This window comes from Sinocyclocheilus anshuiensis, unplaced genomic scaffold (assembly GCF_001515605.1).
Source record: "Sinocyclocheilus anshuiensis isolate Anshui unplaced genomic scaffold, SAMN03320099.WGS_v1.1 scaffold2178, whole genome shotgun sequence".
Classification (NCBI taxonomy): domain Eukaryota; kingdom Metazoa; phylum Chordata; class Actinopteri; order Cypriniformes; family Cyprinidae; genus Sinocyclocheilus; species Sinocyclocheilus anshuiensis.
The window spans coordinates 511,503-530,225 of record NW_015559171.1 but is presented as its reverse complement, the minus strand read 5'-3'; the positions used below and the strand labels follow the sequence as shown (position 1 = coordinate 530,225).

Here is an 18,723-nt window from a genome sequence, read left to right as displayed (position 1 = left end):
AGAGAATAGCTGGTACTATAGGTCCACTATAGGTAGCTGGTCAGATAGACCTCCTTTTATTGGCTGAGAGAAGGAGGGGTCAATAAAGTAAGCTGTTCCCATTAGCACATTGGAGAAAAGCAGGAAACAGCAGCAGCAGTATAACAGGAAGCTGAATGGGGTTTCACTTTTTCATCAGGCTGCTGAATGTGTGTGCATGCCAAAGGGATGTGATAGAATGGCAGGAAAAGGTGCTTAGAATAGGAAGTGAGATGAGAGAAAGGCTCAGAAAGAGTCTGGAGGAGGGGAAGTCTGTTTATAGCCCAGTTCACCCTCTAAAATGAAACTATTTTATCCTCTCAGAGAACCCATCTTTTCCTCTGGCCATGCGCTGATGCAGTGATTACAAATTAGAGGTGTCTGTACAAGTTCAGGGTACTTGGACAGATTTTCTTTCTGCTTTGTTAAACCTATACAACATATTAAATGATACTGTAGATTAACTCATAAATAATATTTAGAATCTTTCTGTTGACTTTAATAGAAGAATATATGTGCTGAGATTTATACATCATCTGAAAGCTGAATAAATAAGTTTCCCATTGATGTATGGTTTGTAAGGATAGGGCAATATTTGGCCGAGATACAACTATTTGAAAATCTGGAATCTGAGGTTGCAAAAAAATCCAAATATTGAGAAAATCGCCTTTAAAGTTGTCCAAATGAAGTCCTTAGCAATGCATATTACTAATGATAATACATTTATGATATATTTATGGTAGGAAATTTATAAAATATCTTCATGGAACATGATTTTTGGCATAAAAGAAAAATCTATAAATTTGACCCATACGATGTATTTTTGGCTATTGCTACAAATATACCCGTGCTACTTAGGTTTTGTGGTCCAGGGTCACATTTGTAACATTTGCTGAGATGGAGCAGGAGGGCTCATAAATAGGCCTTGTTATATATCAAATTCACTATTCAAATAATCTCTTTATAACATGAAATCTGTCTCTCTCATTCTCTCCAGAATGGTCACCCTGACAGACTGCAGTGTGGTTTACAAGTGGGAAGCAGCTTATATATCTTGGACCTAGAGAAAAACCAGTAAGTCATTTCCTGTGTGTATAATCAGCATCTAATGAAGTTACGTAGATCATCATATTTGAACATTGGTCTGCTTGCAGAGATCTTTTGCCAAAGCCGCCTAACGTGTTCTACTACCTGCCAAACGGAACTGGGGTGTCTATGAAGGAGAACCCTGTGGTGAGTGGAGTCCTTTGTACACTAGGGCACATTTATTTCACAGCGCTTTTTGGAATGTTGCAGTTATTTAAGCAACTTAACATAAATTTGTTTCTGTGTCAGATGCATTGTTACTATCATGGTTCAGTGCAAGGTTTCCCTCAGTCCCGTGTGGCACTCAGCTCCTGCTCTGGGTTACGGTAATATTTGCTTTGCATTTTTCAAATCTTACCACTTCCTGTGAGAGATTTAACTAAATTATGGTCATTGCTAAACTTTCAAAAAATATTGTGACTCAGTTTATTAGCAACCAGCAAGACCAGCTTAGATTTCAGAAGTCATGTAGTTGTTACTTAAGGCTGGAATACACTACACGACTTTTAAAATCTGAACCGATTTTTAAAAACAAACACTTCAAACACTTACCAACTTTGAAAATAGTGACAAAGGAAAACTGGCCATCATACACTGAATGCATACACTACATACACTACCAACAAAGTTATGCAGAAACGCGCACCTTGTTGCTAGGAGAAGCGTGACAAATTAAAACAACACATGTTCTAAAATCGGCTGAAAGTATCAAACATGTTTGATATCCTCCAGCTAGATGGAATCAAATATCAAGCTACAAAATCAGAGCCTGTGACTATCATACACTATATGTGATTTTCTATGGAATCTGTCAACTCAAATCTAGCAACTAGCGTCAACTTCTCCAGACTGTAAAACGGCAGAAAATCGGCGCAAAAATCGTGTAGTGCAGGCATATTCGGTCCGGGTCCAGACCTTGGCTTGGTTCCAATCGGACCGCGAGATTGCAAAGACTAAAGTCTCAAATCCAAAGAGATATTCTTTATAAAAGTTAAGAGTCAGCCACACCTACCTAAAACGGCTCGTTCTAACACGCCCCCACATATCTACATCACGATGTGGGAAGATCTGCATAACGCCGCCCAAATGTTCACGCAAAGAAAGAAGGCTGCAGTATTGTTGCCGCCGCCGCCATGTTTTATAATGGGTTTTACTGGTTTTGTCTCATCGCGCATCACAGGCGCACTCGCATCACCGGCGCACAGGCACTCGTCGCACACACGGCATCACAGTATGGTAAGGGGCGTAAGTTACATTTCCGTCACATGCTTGAGGTATTCGGCCAATCATAACGCACTGGATAGCTGGCCAATCAGAGCACACCTCGCTTTTCAGACCGATGAGCTTTGTAAAAATCGACACGTTTCAGAAAGGTGGGGCTTAGAGGAGAAACAATAATATACATTATGTGGAAAATATTTCCACAAGCTTTTTTAACCTTAAACCGCATAAACACATTGCATTACACCAAATACACCAAATAATGTTCTTTTTAGCAACATCATATGACCCCTTTAAGTGAGCAGCACTTTAAAACAACGGAGCAGTTCACACCACAAGCACTCAGGGTCATTTATTGTAATGATCTTTCAGCATTATATCCTCTAATATTTTTCTTTATCTAGAGCCAAACGGGCTTCATTCAAGCCCTTCCTGTGTGCGTTGCTTCTCTATAAAGACGCTAGAGCACCATTAAGCGCTACAGATGATGTGGTTATTTTAAAAACAGAAGCAGAAACACAGTGAGCAGCAAAATAGATTTATACTTTTGCTTAAACACTGCAGAAAACAATGCTTAATATATTTTTACCTATCAAATGATTCTGAATGTTCAAACCAGGTGTGTGACAAGACTTTTTTTTCATCTGCATTTAGCATTATTAATCAGTATGTTAAATGCATTTTAAAATAAACATATGATAGTTCAAATTGGGAAAATTATTTGTAGATGGCAAGGAAAGACAAAATAAACTTTGAAATGACTAGTTAACTTTGTTTTCTGCACGTGATGAGGGTTTTGATTGTTTGTTTTAAGCAAAATATAAAAATGGTCCAGACTTCAAGAGGAAAACTCTGAACCCCATAAAGTATCTTTTCTGTCACATGGCCTTCTGCCTTACATATTTATCTAAATGTAAAAAAATTATAATAATAATACCTTGATAAATCATCTGATCTTATCTTTTAATATTCATATCTAATTGGGCTCAACCAAATTTTTTTTTATAGAAAAATTCTCAGAAGCCACTGGCCTTTGGTTCTGAGGACCCAATATCCTGTCTATTTTTGACTGTTAGATTTATGTGTGTGTTATTAGTGTGTGTGTGTGTGTGTGTGTGTGTGTGTGTGTGTATTTTATTTTATTTACATAATGTAGAAAGAGAGAGTGCATAAGTCTTTGATATTAATTTATATAATAAATATCCTATAATAAATCAATACAATAGGTGAGGTAAAATAAACCATGTGTATGAGTAGACATTCTATTAATTGTGCTTATTGGTGAAAGTGCAATACCTGAAATGCAAAAATAAATTTCAAGCAATCATTACGATTATAGTTTTGAGGAAAATTTATTTTGATCAGTTTAACCATTATACAGCATGACAAAAAATGTGACTAAGATTTCATTGACTAAAACTAGACTAAAATGCTCAGACATTTAGTCGATTAAAACTTGACTAAACAAAAACAGGACAAGGTTGAATAAATATGATAAAAACTAAAAAGTAGGACTAAGTATGACATAGGACTAAGACTAATTTAAAAGACTAAGACTAAATTAAAATGGCTGACAAAATTAACACTAGTGAAATATGAGAAAGGAGTCTGTATTTCTTAAAGGAGTCATGATGCTTTTTTAAAGATCATTATTTGGTGTATTTGGTGTAACAGAATATGTTGACATTAGGGGGGGCGTGGCAGAGTCTTAACTTTGATAAAGAATATCTCTTTGGTTTTGAGACTTTAGTCTTTGCAACTTCAGGGTTCTTATCTATGCACAAGCAGCTTGTAACACTCCAAAGAGAAAGGAAAACTTGAAATCGCATCATATGACCCCTTTAACAGATTATCAATGAGTGCTATGTGTTAACATGATGTTCAGTCTGTGTTAGTTAAGGTGTCAGTAATGACACTTCTTTTTCTCTCTGCAGGGGAGTGATAGTCATTAACGCCACGCTGAGCTTTGAGCTGCATCCTGAGGAAGAAAAGCATGACAAAGAAGAGGAAGGGAGCGGAGAAATGGAAGAAGGATGGATGCACGTGATCTACCCTACAGATTCACAAACATCGGAGTCTAGAGACTGTGGAGTGTCACATACCTCTATTCCTCCCATTCAGATCATCCCACACACACACAGGGTGAGCATGCTGTGTGTGCGTAGTGTATTTATAGGTATGTGTATTTGTTTGTTTTTTCTCATGATCTTTTTCTGCTGTTATGTGACAGAGTAAGAGAGACATTCTCTCAGAGACCAAATATATTGAGCTGGTGCTGGTGGCGGATCATAAAGAGGTAAGAGAGTAGAGGTATTTCCATATCACATCTACTCTTAATTGCTTTACAGTCTAAATATCTGAATATTTAAGGTTTCAGTTTTGAATCCGTTCTTTTTCTGATTCTTCCTCAAAGTATCTGAATTATCAGAAGAATAATAAAACCATAATTTACCGCATGTTGGATGTGGCAAACCAAGTAGACTGGGTAAGTTTTATTTCTAAATGTGCAAGTACACTACTGATCAAAATTTTGTGGTCGGTAAGATTGTGAGTCTAGGTTTCTGTCTAAATCTCTGTCTGGCCCTCTGTCCCAGTTCTACCGGCCACTGAATGTACGTGTAGCTCTGGTGGGTTTGGAGATCTGGAGTGACCAGGACAAAATTAAAGTGGATAAAAATCCCACTGAAACTCTAAACCGCTTCCTGGATTGGAGGATCAGGGAGCTTCTAGCACGGCTACGGCATGACAACGCACAGCTTATCATGTAGGACCAGATGCATTGTGGAAAATATAGGCACCAGTTGATCAGATTTGAACAGTTATGGTTAATCATTATTTGCTTTTATGTGTTAGGGGTGAATCATTTGATGGGACAACAGTTGGCATGGCATCTCAGTCCTCCATGTGCTCAAAGGATCGGTCAGGAGGAGTGAATGTGGTGAGAGAAATCTTTCATTGAATCTTGGTCTTTATGCACTAAAAAGTCTTGTTTTAGTATTAACCTGTGTTTCCTGTACCGTAGGATCACCTGGTGAGTGTGTTAGGTATAGCATCAACGGTGGCACACGAGTTGGGTCACAACCTGGGAATGAGTCACGATACAGCTGACAGGAGCTGCCAGTGCCAGAACGAGCCTCGGCTTGGGGGCTGCATCATGGAGCCCTCCACTGGGTGAGTGTTTGTGACTATCTGATAATATTGTGCTGGTGACAAATCGTGCGGTATGCAGTAAATGCTCCCTTGTGCAGGTTTATGCCCGGTCAGCTCTTCAGCAGCTGCAGCGAACGGGATCTCTCTCTCAGTCTACTGCACGGTGGTGGAATGTGTCTGTTTAACGTGCCTCAGCCGGAGAGTCTTCTGGGAGGTCCGCGCTGCGGAAACCTGTATGTAGAGAAAGGAGAGGAGTGTGACTGCGGCCTGCTGGATGTAAGAAAATGCCTTCTGCCTATTGGTTCCTGACAAAAATTACATTTCAAGTGAATGTGACAACTGCTTAATTGGATAATTCATTTGTCATCATTTGCTCACCTGTTTTTCCAAACCTGTGTGACTTGCTTTCTTATGTGAAACAAAATATATGTGACCCATGCTGGCAAAATGAGTGGAAATGAGCATAGGTTAATTTTGTGCTACAGGCAAAAAAAGTGAAAAATTATCAATTATGGCCAAATTTGAGGTTTTCACAAAAATGAGTTCATTAAGCCCTCGTCTAGCGATCCCAATGCTCCAAATAGTAATTAAACATCTAAAATTATCTTTGTGTGTATGTATGTTTTCTGAGAGGTCTACCTTTTTCTCTGATCGCTTCTTGACAACTGGTGCTTCCCCTCAGCACAAGTTTGGTATTTGTGAATATTCAGAGCGAATTCTCGATGGCATGAGTCTGAACCAGTGAAATGTGATGTGCAAACCCATGCTGATGTAAACAAAATGATCATGCTGACTGACACATCTCGAAGTGTGCACATAAAAGTGCATCTCTCAGACAGCGTGCGATCCCGATACACAGAATTACTGTATTTCAAAATATGGGTCTTAGCGAGTATTCACGTAAACATAATCTGTTATGTCTTAAGTGAATGTTTGGTTAACTGTGGGGGAAAAACATCTGATATGTAACATGATATTAGATCTGTGCATTACAGTAGGTCTTAATATAGTATAGGCCGTCTGCCTCATTAATGTCATCTAACAATAAAAGAAAAGAGAGAATCTCTCGCTGCTCTCTTGATTGAACTGCTTTTGTAGTTTTAACAATCAGTTTATTTGTAATGAACACACTAAAGTGATTTTTACATTTGATTAGCTTATTTGGTAAAGATAAAACAAAAAATTGTTATATTGTGATTATTAATATAGTTATTATTAAGAAAAGAAGTGGAAGAAAAGATGCAATGTTGCTAGGTGATTTTGCTTTGGAACTTTCAGAAAACTTTAATTAGACTTTTCTCAAAATTGACTTTGCTGACTCTATCGGCTTCAAACGGGTGTAGCTCAGTGATTTTTTTTGGTCAATTCCAACAAATCATACATCATTTTGAATGTTTTTGTTTAATGGAGATTGTGAACATAAAAATAACTAATTTTTTAAAATTTGCTCATTGTGACTCATTTTGCCAGCACAGGTCACATATTGAATTTTTATTGTTTTACAGAGGAAAGAAAGAAATACAGGTTTGCAATAACATGAAGATGTGTAAAAAATGACAAAATCTTCTCTTTTTGGGGGGTTGAACTATTCCTGACAGCAAACATTACAGGCACAAATTAAAAATCATCAGTAGAGGTATGAATCGTGATTCTATCTTCTAACAATTTAAAACGATGTACAAGTTTAAAAAATTGATTTCCTAAATATTAGTTAATAATGTAATGTTGTCGGAACAAAAAAGGCGGAAGTCAACTGCGAGAGCTGCGCAGAATTTATTATGCAGTGAGTTTACTGACAAAACTTACTCGCACATTGAAAAAAAACTGAGACTCACATTGAACACCGCGATCCAGAAATTAAAAAAAAGACAGAACAAACAAAGTACTGTATTCTCCGAGAATATGTGACATTTTTCTTTATCATCATTCACTTTAAATAAATTTGTTTAAGATTTGTGGTTGTAATAAATGTTGTTTATAATGGTACTATAATTTAAGTTTGTTTTAAATGTTTAATTCCTGTTCTGTTCTAAATACTGTTGACTTTAAAGGATTGTTATGGAGTGAGGGAAACAAACTAAGATGTAGTTATATAGTTTATAGTTGAAAATATAGTTTTTATAATGTTTGTAAACATTTTATTTTATGTAGCAGTATTTTACATTTATTTCTGAATGTAATAAAATTTACACAGATGTGACATCTATTTTTTTTCCTCTCAACAATGCAGTTTTGATCTGCTATGAGAAAATGTAGTAGTTTTAATAAATCAAAATGAAATTCGATTAAAATTCGAGAATCGCAAGATTACAAACAATTCTCACCCCCAATCATCAGGGCTATTAAGAATTTGATGGCAAACTCTCTGTCTGACCATATCAGACTACAGGATTGTAAAACAAATAAAAGTAGTAATACGCTCTTCACCTCTGTAATCTGCTTCCTGTCTGCGTGTGTGTTCAGGAATGTAATGATCCTTGCTGCAATGCCAGCACGTGTAAACTGGTTCCTGGGGCCCAGTGCTCTTCTGATGGCATCTGCTGTGAGAACTGCAAGGTTTGTAAAGGTGCATATGATTACACACTTAGACATGCACTGCTAATGCCGCTCTGTCTCACCGCATCTCCTCCATCTCTTTCCCTGCAGCTGCGTGTGGCCGGGTCGGTGTGTCGGGAGCCATTGGGAGAGTGCGATTTGCCAGAGTACTGCACTGGCACTTCGCCTTACTGTCCTCCTAATGTGTTTCTGCAGAACGGAGAGTCATGCAAGGACGGGTCCTCCTTCTGCTACAGCGGCATGTGTGCCAGTCTGGACGAGCAGTGCCAAATGCTCTGGGGACAGAGTGAGTGTCACATGCTCCACAATGATGAATCTAAGGATTCTCACCTAGAGTCTAGATTTATCATGGTTGATTCTCTGTTCTCTTCACCCCTCTAAGACTCCACCCATGCTCCACCTATCTGCTTTTCCTCTGTGAATAAGCAGGGCAATAAGTACGGAAACTGTGGCCAGATGTCCAACGGTTCCTACATCCCCTGTTTGAAAGGGTGAGGACATGTAGCCTGGAATCTGATGATTTTCAAGCACTCACATAATCATGATCGTTTCCTAAAATGTTTATTATCCAACTGTCTGTTTTGTGATTTATTTGCATATACTGTGGAAGCATAATTACGACAAAATGTGCTAAAACTGTGCTGTAATGTTGTTTACATCCAGTTACATTTTATCTTATGGAAATATGATTGTAATCTTTGTTTTAAATGTGCTCTGTTTTGCTTAGGGATGTGCACTGTGGTAGGATCCAATGTCAGGGTGGAAATGAACGTCCTCTGCTGGGCTCCAACGCTGAGATTCTGACCACAACAGTCAAACTGAACCAGAGTGACTTTACCTGCCGGGGCGCCTATTTTAATCTGGGTGATGATGTTTCTGACCCAGCCATGGTGTCACAGGGGACAGCCTGTGGGCCCAACAAGGTGAGTGTCCATAAAATGTGTACTTTTTCGGATTGTTAATTATTTAATACATGAATTTTACCGTACATTTAGTATAATTAATCATGCAGAGTCATTAGTAAATTCCATTAGAGATTTTCTTACCATCTAGCCATTGTAGCTATTAATTTTTACTGTATATATAAATTAGATTTTTTTATTTATTTAAATGTAGGTATATTTTATATGATTATCCACCTTTTTCCTGAATGTGGAAGTCTCGCCTGACTCATACTGGAACACTGCTTTACATTTCCGGTCTCTGGTGTTTCTAGTCAAATTAACGTATTTTCTGAGCTAAAAATATAACATTAAACCTATGTAAATGGTTTTAAAAAGCAGTAACTCACCTGTCATCTTTTAATGCAGGGGTCACCAAACTCAGTCCTGGAGGGCCGGTGTCCTGCAGAGTTTAGCTCCAACTTGCCTCAACACACCTGCCTGGAAATTTCTAATATGCCTAGTAAGACCTTGATTAGCTGGTTCAGGTGTGTTTGATTAGGGTTGCACCTGGACTCTGCAGGACACCGGCCCTCGAGGACCGAGTTTGGTGACCCCTGTTTTAATGAATGGGTAGATGACATGAAGCAGCTGGAGGTTAGCTGCACTGAAAACACATGAGCGCACATATCCTACATACAGCTCCCGGATTTTGTCCACAAAATGATGAGGACACATTATTTTAACACATTATTTATTATTTCACACAGTATTTGAACTTAAGTGCTGCATTCCATGCTCATTTTCTCTTGTCATCGTTTATGCAAGGCATACAGCGCGGACACAGACAGATTTCCTGGTGCGCAAAACAAGTACTGTACAGGAATTCCTTGCTGTTACTGTGGCAGTCAACAACAGAACAGCTTAACCCTGTGCACATTTTTATATTTAGTCATATTGAAAAAGTTAAATTAATTCAGTCAGTCTTTTTAACCTGTTTTAACATGGATTTTTTTGGAGACCGGAACACGAGAGCATCCAAAAGGAAGTTAGAATGCATCATGGCGGCAGGAAAAAGGTGGATACACACTACCGTTTGGGTTAGGAATTTTTTTTATCCATCAAATAATCCTCAAAAGTAGTTTCCACAAAAATATTAAGCAGCATCTGTTTTCAACATTGATAATAATAAGAAATGTTTCTTGAGCACCAAATCAGCATATTAGAATACATTTTAAAGGATCATGTGACATTGAAGAATGAAGTAACGGCTGCTGAAAATTCAGATTTGCCATCACAGGAGGAAATTATATTTGAACATATATTAAAATAGTTATTTTAAAGAGTAATATTTTACAATATTAAAAATTATATATACATTTATTTATAGTCCTGGAGAAAAAAGTGCTTTTTAAAAACGTACTTGAAATTTATTACATTTATTGCATGTTTGATTTATTGTTACATTCTATTCTCAGGCATGTGTAGACCAACAGTGCCGGGACGTGTCCATGTTTGGTGTTGAGGAATGCCGCAGGAAGTGCAATGGCCATGGGGTGAGGAGGGGGAGGGAAGGAGCGGACACTGCAACGTCAGAGAATTATAAACATTATTATTATGAACATTATTAAGATTTGCAAATCAAGTATTTTTCTCTGTTTTCTTTGTTTGTGTAGGTGTGTAACAGTAATAAGAACTGTCACTGTGATGAAGGCTGGGCTCCTCCTGACTGCAGATACTCTGGAACCGGTGGCAGTGTGGACAGCGGCCCTGCACAAGAGCCCAAAGGTACCACACACAAACTGATTCACATGTAACTTTCGAAATTTTGGCTCAGTGACGCATCATCACATTGATTACACTGGCGTGGTAGTGTTTAATCTGGTTTTGTCTGTATACAGATTCAGATCCTGCGCAGGTGGCTCTGCTGGTCATTTTCCTGTTTGTGTTACCGGTCTCACTGTTGTTTGTCGCACTCCGTTTCCCCCGCTGTCGACGAGGCCTTGTGTACCTCGGCCACACCCCCTTCAACAAGAGCCGACAGAGCCGGTAAGACTGAGAAAAAGACAGAATGACACAGGGGTTAAGAGATGACGTACTTTAAAGCAATTTATCTCACTTTACTTAAAGCAGCAATGACTCATCGAGGGACAAATAACATGAGATTTAATAAATAATTTATTTAAAAATACATTTAAAAATGCAATTTAAGCTTGTAATGACTTAAAATGTGATGAGCATGTTTTTAATTTCTGAATTAAAATTAATTTGGGGAAAGAGAAATCATAAAAGTCCTGGTGAGACAACAGTCCTGACAACATAATAAAGGGAAAAAAGCCTTAAAAATAATGAAAAAGAAAAACCTTATTTAGTAGTTTGGCATAATCTTTTATTATGTAGAAATAATTAATAAATTATTTTAATAAATAAATAAACTGCTTATTAAAGGGGTCATATGATGCGATTTCAAGTTTTCCTTTCTCTTTGGAGTGTTACAAGCTCTTGGTGCATAAAGAAGATCTGTAAAGTTGCAAAGACTATAGCCTCAAATCCAAAGAGATATTCTTTATAAAAGTTAAGAGTCAGCCACACCTACCTAAAACGGCTCGTTCTAACACGCCCCCACATATCTACGTCAATATGTGGAAATATTAGCATAATGCCGCCCAAATGTGCACGCAAAGAAAGAAGGCGGGTACAGCAGTAGTGTTGATGCAGCATGTCAGGGAGACGGTGTGTGATTCAGTGCGAGAGCAAAAGCACTTTATTTGGCCTTCCGGGCACATCAGCTGTCTTAACCGTGGCTTGTGTACTGCATCATCACTGTGTCTGTCACGCGACTCTGTTGAACTGATGGTAAAACTAACGACATTATTATCTGTCTTGATATTTACTTTGAAAGCTTGAAGCTCGCGATTATGGTAAGGCGCGTTACATTTCCGACGCGTGCTTCTGGTGTTCGGCCAATCACAATGCACTGGGTCAGCTGGCCAATCAGAGCAGACTGCGCTTGTCAAAGGAGGGGGCTTTGTTGAAAACGAAGCGTTTGAGAGAGGCGGGGCATAGAGGACCTACAATAATGTAAAGTATTTGAAAAATAATGTGTTTTTTGAACATTAAAGCATGTCAACATATTCTGTTACACCAAATACACAAAATAATGATCTTTAAAATAGCATCATATGACCTCTTTAATATTTGAAATTGTATTCAAAGACAATTGAACTTTTTACTTGATGGTTACACCACATTAAATTTAAACGTTTCTTGAAAATGGTATAAAAGTTTTTAAAAAACAAATTAAACAGACATGAATAAAAAGAGTACATTTCTAAACGTTTGGCACATGTGTTTTAAACTAGATGATCAGGCCACCATTGCAATTAAATAATCTCACTTAAGTCAGCATAGTAGAGAACAAACATACCGTAAAAAAAAACACACACATCATGAAAATACAACCTTAGGTGTTAATGTTAGATAAAAGATAAGATCCTTTATCACAGATCATATTATAAATCATTAATGATATTATTTTACTGTGTTTTACCCATGGTGCAGTGGGGTCTCGGTGGCCTATATTGAATACTGTGTGAAAGAGGAAAACCGGAGGTATCTGGGAATGTGGAGCTTCAGTTTGTGGTGCAAAACAAGCCATAGTGGTAGCAGTCACTGTACTTCTGTAGCTGAACATTTGTCTCTTACCAGCAGGGGCTTTGAATGACAATGAAATAAAAATTTAAATCATAAAAATTGGCTTAGCATTGGCTGTCATTGACAAGCTCCTCTCTGGTTATGTGCGTTGTAGAACTTCCAGCATACGTCAGAGTTTCTTAAGTTTCTTTAAGACACCAGAGGTCTGGTTGGATAAGAAAAATGTTTATTTAGTCTTAAATATTAAGTGTCTCCCTGCTAGATGTCTTTTTCACACAGTTTTCCAGTTCCCTATTACACTTGTGTATGTGAAGTAGATTTAGATAATGAGATGCTTGTTGTTCTGAAACATTGAATTCCCTGTGATATTATTGGTATAAATGTATGTAACATTGACCAGCAACAAATAATTCTCATCAACATGTAACATTAGTTTGAGTGCAATATTGTGAAGAAATTGTCATTTCCCTGCAGGACTCCTGCTGTGGAGCTTGCAAATGCTCGAAATGGAGATCAGGTGCAACCGCTCAGGCACCAGTGGCCCCAACAGAGCGACATCCCTCTCACCCAGGCTATCAGCAAGGTACAGTAAATCTGCTCTACAGAAATACACTGCTGCTCCTGAGCATCTGGCCCATTCAGTGATACTATGACTGGAGCATGATCTTCTAGAATGCAGTGTCGGGTTACTAAGAGTCTGCACAGAAATACAGAAATGAGCTCACAGGGAGGTCACCATGTCCAATTTCTTTCTTGTTTTTGAAAGAAGTGTCTTAGGCTCACAAAGTTTGCTTTTATTTGATCTAAAATAGAGTAAAAATGGTACTAGAGTGAAATTGTATTTATAGTTTTGTTACAATAATCAGGTCTTATTATTATCAGTGTTGAAAACAGCTGCATAAAACTTGACTTAAAAGTTGAAAATAACAGCATTGATTTAAAAAAGAAATCTTTTGTAACATTTTAAAAGTCTTTACTGTCACTTTTGATCAATTTTGATAATCACTGAATAAATGTAATCATTTATTTGAAAAAAAATCTTACTGACCCCAAACCTTTGAACAGTAGTTTGAATTCTGTAATTTATCTATTAAAAAAAAAGGAAATAATAGCAAATAAATGAATGAACCCAACAATCTTTGAGGTTTTTTTTTCTTAAAAAAGGAACTAAACTACAAAATATTTGACCAATAAACTAGTAAAATAAGTAACATTTTTAAATAATATAAGTTAAATAATATTTTATATATGAATCTATTGACAGCCCTGGTCTCATTTAATCAGTTTCCCTAGGCTGTTTAATTGTTGCCAAAGGTACAGATATAATATCAGTACTGAGATAACAGAATCTGGTATCGTATCAAAGCGAACATTCTGGTAACGATCCAACCCTAGAATGTATCGTGTGGTTCTTTGTGGTAGATTATTTATTTTCTATAAATTAACTGTTAAATATCGCATGCGATTAATCGTGCAGCCCTACTATAAATTATTCTACACTATTATTCTACACTACTATTATTATTTTATTCTATAAAACTAGGACTGAGGCAAAATCCTGGTGGTAGATGTCTGTTGAAAGGTCAATTAAAGCTACTGAGGCTGATACACATTGTTTGGGTTATAGTCATAGTCCTGCCCTTTCACCTGGATAACAAAATTGGTCTGGTTGACTCTATCATCGATCCACAGAAAAATGACCACAAATGTGCTAGATGCAGTAAAACTAGAGGCCAAATGCTTTGTTCTCTGTATGTAACACGTACATTGCTCCTCTGTCGAATCTTTCCTGCATGAATTATTGTTTCAACACATACTTCAAAAATGTCTGACAGAGTCTCCTTCTGCTGCTGTTATAACAATGTCAGCCAATTATTCTTGGCTTACTGCCTTGCCTAAAACAGATAACTTTCCTTATTGTAACATGCATGCACTGCTTCTCTACTACCCCCTTCGCAACACTTTTGTCTTATTGTTAGGTCCAAAACAGGCCTGCTGCTCCAACTAAACCTCTTCCACCTGATCCTGTCATTAAACCCGCTCAGGTAAATGTCATATTGCTGCTCACAAAGCTTGTGAGGAGCAGAGATGTATTTAGAGGTGTTCTGGTAGATGTAGCGGTGTGTGTTAACCACAAACAATACCGTTTTTATTGCTCTTTTTGGTTCTTCAGTTGGCGGGGCATTGGCCCGCCCCTCCCACCAAACCCCTCCCTCCTGACCCCATCCCCTCAGAGAGCAAGATGCAGTGCAAGGTAGAGGGAGCATTTGCTGCTAGCTGCCATGTTTGACTGTGTCTGTTTTCAGTGTTGGGGGTAACGCATTACAAGTAACGCGAGTTACGTAATCAGATTACTTTTTTTCAAGTAACTAGTAAAGTAACGCTACTTTTTTATGGAGTAACGCAATATTGTAATGCATTACTTTTAAAAGTAACTTTCCCCAACACTGGTTATTTTGTCTTGGCCCAAAGTGTCTACCTTTTGAAACTCCCTCTGTGTTCCTAGTTGCGGTCCGGGTTTCTGTGTGGTTTTGCATGTGGAGGTGTGCTTGTGTCCCCGTCATTTGGGTTTAACAGTTAGATGATGATGATGGTGGTTTGGTGCATGTGGATGGACTGATGGTTCTCTGGAGTGAATGGAGTGTGTTGAGATCCCAGTGCCCTGTGAGATTAGACTGGGGGAGAGCAAGAGGTCATATGTAATCTGGAATATTTTCGATAATATCGCCATATATAAAAAGCTTTATCGACATCTAATTCATCATAATGTGCACTTCCAGTTGTAAGTTAAGTTCAGTTTCCTTGAATGCTTATGCTTAATTAAATTAGTAAACCAATATTCATTAACAGACAACATATGCAATCACATGTAGTGATTTTTATTAATTAATGTATGAAAGAGCAAAAATGTAATTAACTCACAACCCTGGTTTGGGAAAAGGATGGATGGAAATTAAATTAAATGATTGAATAAATTTAAATAAAATATTAGTAAAAAAAAGCATTTAATTCAGTACAAAATTTAATTAATAAAATAAAAAAATGTGCAATACATTTTAAAATTACATTTAAATTTCATTAAAATAATTATTTAATACGTTTAAAAGATATAAACAAAGATTTAAAAATGTAAACATTTAAAAACTCTTGCATGAAAAAGTGATTGCCTATGTGTACACCAACACTAGAAGCAGTGACTTCATGACTTCAGTTATTTATGTGTATTTTAAACACTTTGTCACACCTGAAGGTGTGAAGCTTAATTGAAACGTTGAACATCAAAGAAATAAAAAAGACACAACATTTGTGCTCATTTAACCACTAGACATATTATCACCTTCCACAATAAAATTTGACCTGTTAAAGGGATGGAGAACATCACTATTAATAATAACTGGTTTGTAAAAACTATTATGTGATGCATTATGCAGAAATACTTTGTGTACTAATCATTATGTGAGAGTAGGTGATATCAAAGCAACAGTGTTAACCTTTACTTCAAGCTTAGTACAGTGCTGTGAAAAAGTCTTTGCCCCCCATGTGCATATTTTGCATGCGTTTTATCTCTCCCAGTCTCTCTGCAAGGTAAAACAGAGTTATTTGACCAGCCTCTTGCATGGCTGAATAAGAGGAATCAATTGTGCAGTGCATGGCCTATGATTCAGTCTGGTCTCAGAAAAATTAATGTTATGATCAAGGGAAAATCATGGTGGAATAGAGTGATTCCAGGGGATTTGGAGTAAAATGGCACAGTAAGCATCTCACCCAGCGCTTGCTTTTCTCTGTCACATGGCTGCATCTGCAACTGTACGTCCAGCCCACAGGAGCACGACCGGCTGCACCAAGCAAGCCTCTCCCTCCTGACCCTGTCCTCTCTACACGACAGGTATTGCCACAGGCGTGTAAAGTGTAACCCTCTATTAACAACACTAATCAGCTTTTGTTCTGATACATCTGAGAGTATCTATTTCTCTCAGTGCAATCCTTTTGCTTTTATTTTGAACTACAATGTATTGCAAATTAAACTTGTAAGACAAAAAAAAGTTTGGTAAAAAAAAAAAACCTGACACTTCTGAATCACCTCATCCTGTTTCAGAACCCAGTTCCCCCCAAACCTCCGGTTCCCAAGAAACCACTGCCTGTGGATCCTTCATCCCACCCTCCTCCACCCCCACTGCTGGGACATCCAGGACCTGCCGCATCTTCATCATCTTACTCACGTAACCCTGCGTCAGCTGCTGCTCCTGCCAGGTGAAAGGACTGATGCTTTTTTCCCCCCGCAATATTATGCAACAAGCAAGTGAATAAAATATTGTTTATGGAAAAAGTGTAATCTGATAAAAAAATCTTATTTCTATGTACAGACCTGCTCCTCATCCGCCTTTACGGAGACAGCAATACCCTAGGAAACCCCACACTCCTCACCAAATATAGTCAGGAAGGAAACTGCTCATTTCTGGATTACAGTTTTTTTCAGTATTTTGTCTTGTTTAATAGTAAAAAATCTGTCCCCTTAAAACAAGATAAATTTGAGAAGAAAAACTGCACAACATATTTAGACTTGTTTTTAGATCATATATTCTGAATATTTAGGGTATATAGCATATACCCTATATATATTTTAAAAAATTAAAAATTAAGATCTATACTCTGGCTCATGCAGTTTTCCTTCTCATGTAAATGTATTTTAAGGACTTTTATGACTTATTTTTTATGGAAAACGACAATTTTTTGCTATTTGGACCCACTGTGGGACACACTACGTGATGTAGACTTGCACAATTCTATTTGCACTGACCATGAGTGAGGACTTGATTCTGCAGGGTGTACATTAACTCCTGTACAGACCTCTGTTGCTCTGCATCTGGATCAGAACTTCAGCTTACAACTCATCTTGAGGCTTTCTGGGCCATCGGTGAAATTACAGACTCCAATGAAGACGAAAGGATGTTATAATTCTGAATAACTTTTTAAGAGTGGCCAACAAATAAGAACTTTTAAACGTTGATATAAAGTTCCTTTTGTGATTCAGATGCTTTGTTCAACGCATGGAAATAGGATATGACAAGATGATGCCTTGAGGAGTCCTGATTTCTTTCTCTGAGATGCTGTATGCATGCTCAATTTGCCTGCCTGTAGATGACCTGAACTTTTCCTACAGAATCTCTTTGGTGCCTAATTACTTTGCCACACAACATCTCCTCAATGATTGTTATAATACAATCGCACCAAAACTGAATTTCAGAACTCTTTGTTTCTAGAGCTGAAAATTCTCCGTAAATTCTGTCTGGTGTATTGCATTCCATTTAACATCAGCTGGTCTCAGTACAGACATTAGCATTGGACACAAACACACATGTTCTCTGTGAAGTCTTTACTGTAAAGTAATGTCTTATATCAGTATCAAGAGACTTCAGATTGTGATTGTAAACGCTGCTGCAGGGACAAAGCTGGCTGATTGGAGGATCGATCAAAGCACTGAGGAAGTGTATTTGAAATATGCAGTATTTTTAATGCAATAAACATGGGATTTATTTTTACAGTCGATTCATGCATGCAGTTTTGATTGCCCTAATGCCTGTATTTTTCCAGAATCATCTATCAAATTTTTTTTATCCAGCTTTATCACACAGATTACGACCGTATTAATATTTGCTATCCAGCTACATTAAGACGTAAAATCACAGAGGAACGTGACATCAAATTCTTTTATGGTGGTGAGTGGGCCATATAAAGTTAAAGCTGCAGTCCGAAAGTTTTGCCTCTCTGTCGCCATCTCTGTTTGAAAACCTGGAATTGCAGCTGAGTGCGGAATTATCTAGCTTGCGTGGGTTGTGCGTCGGCACGGCTCCAGCGCGGATGAATCTAATGTTCTGAAGAGTATGTGTAGCAGTCGGTCACCGCACCGGTGTGGATGTTTACTGTACTTCGCAATCACAGATTCTAGCCTACGTCTTGGAATATGACCCAAATAAGAATTTTCACCGTATATTGCCATCAGAACAAGTAACAAGTCTGCCTCGTTTGTTCTGACCAACTGAGGAAAAAAGCATTACCATCAATCTCGCTACCAATGGTGATTAAATCTAAAGATCGGTTAGCTCATATCACATCAAACCGTTCAAATTATTATTATTGTTATACTTTATTCTCAAAT

At 37.7% G+C, this 18,723-nt stretch overlaps 1 protein-coding gene across 7 annotated transcripts in view; it reads left to right on the top strand.

Moving 5' to 3' along the window:
- The window catches only part of LOC107681573 (disintegrin and metalloproteinase domain-containing protein 12-like), a 26,224-nt gene extending 9,145 nt beyond the window's left edge, over window positions 1-17,079 (top strand). The window contains exons 7-27 of one of the 7 annotated variants that reach the window (XM_016477879.1): window positions 4,260-4,467; window positions 4,556-4,621; window positions 4,739-4,810; window positions 4,920-5,089; window positions 5,179-5,263; window positions 5,348-5,496; window positions 5,574-5,751; window positions 7,939-8,031; window positions 8,122-8,317; window positions 8,414-8,522; window positions 8,759-8,954; window positions 10,391-10,468; window positions 10,589-10,700; window positions 10,814-10,961; window positions 12,474-12,524; window positions 13,041-13,149; window positions 14,546-14,611; window positions 14,740-14,820; window positions 16,384-16,452; window positions 16,663-16,817; window positions 16,931-17,079. In XM_016477879.1, the coding sequence (XP_016333365.1) occupies window positions 4,260-4,467; window positions 4,556-4,621; window positions 4,739-4,810; window positions 4,920-5,089; window positions 5,179-5,263; window positions 5,348-5,496; window positions 5,574-5,751; window positions 7,939-8,031; window positions 8,122-8,317; window positions 8,414-8,522; window positions 8,759-8,954; window positions 10,391-10,468; window positions 10,589-10,700; window positions 10,814-10,961; window positions 12,474-12,524; window positions 13,041-13,149; window positions 14,546-14,611; window positions 14,740-14,820; window positions 16,384-16,452; window positions 16,663-16,817; window positions 16,931-17,000 (2,461 nt within the window). In that variant the 3' untranslated portion in view covers window positions 17,001-17,079. Of the gene's footprint in view, window positions 1-4,259; window positions 4,468-4,555; window positions 4,622-4,738; window positions 4,811-4,919; window positions 5,090-5,178; window positions 5,264-5,347; window positions 5,497-5,573; window positions 5,752-7,938; window positions 8,032-8,121; window positions 8,318-8,413; window positions 8,523-8,758; window positions 8,955-10,390; window positions 10,469-10,588; window positions 10,701-10,785; window positions 10,962-11,045; window positions 11,106-12,473; window positions 12,525-13,040; window positions 13,150-14,545; window positions 14,612-14,739; window positions 14,821-16,383; window positions 16,453-16,662; window positions 16,818-16,930 lie in introns of those variants that run through there. The other 6 variants (XM_016477880.1, XM_016477881.1, XM_016477883.1 and 3 more) reach the window with 6 other exon arrangements.
- Window positions 17,080-18,723: the final 1,644 nt, after the last annotated feature.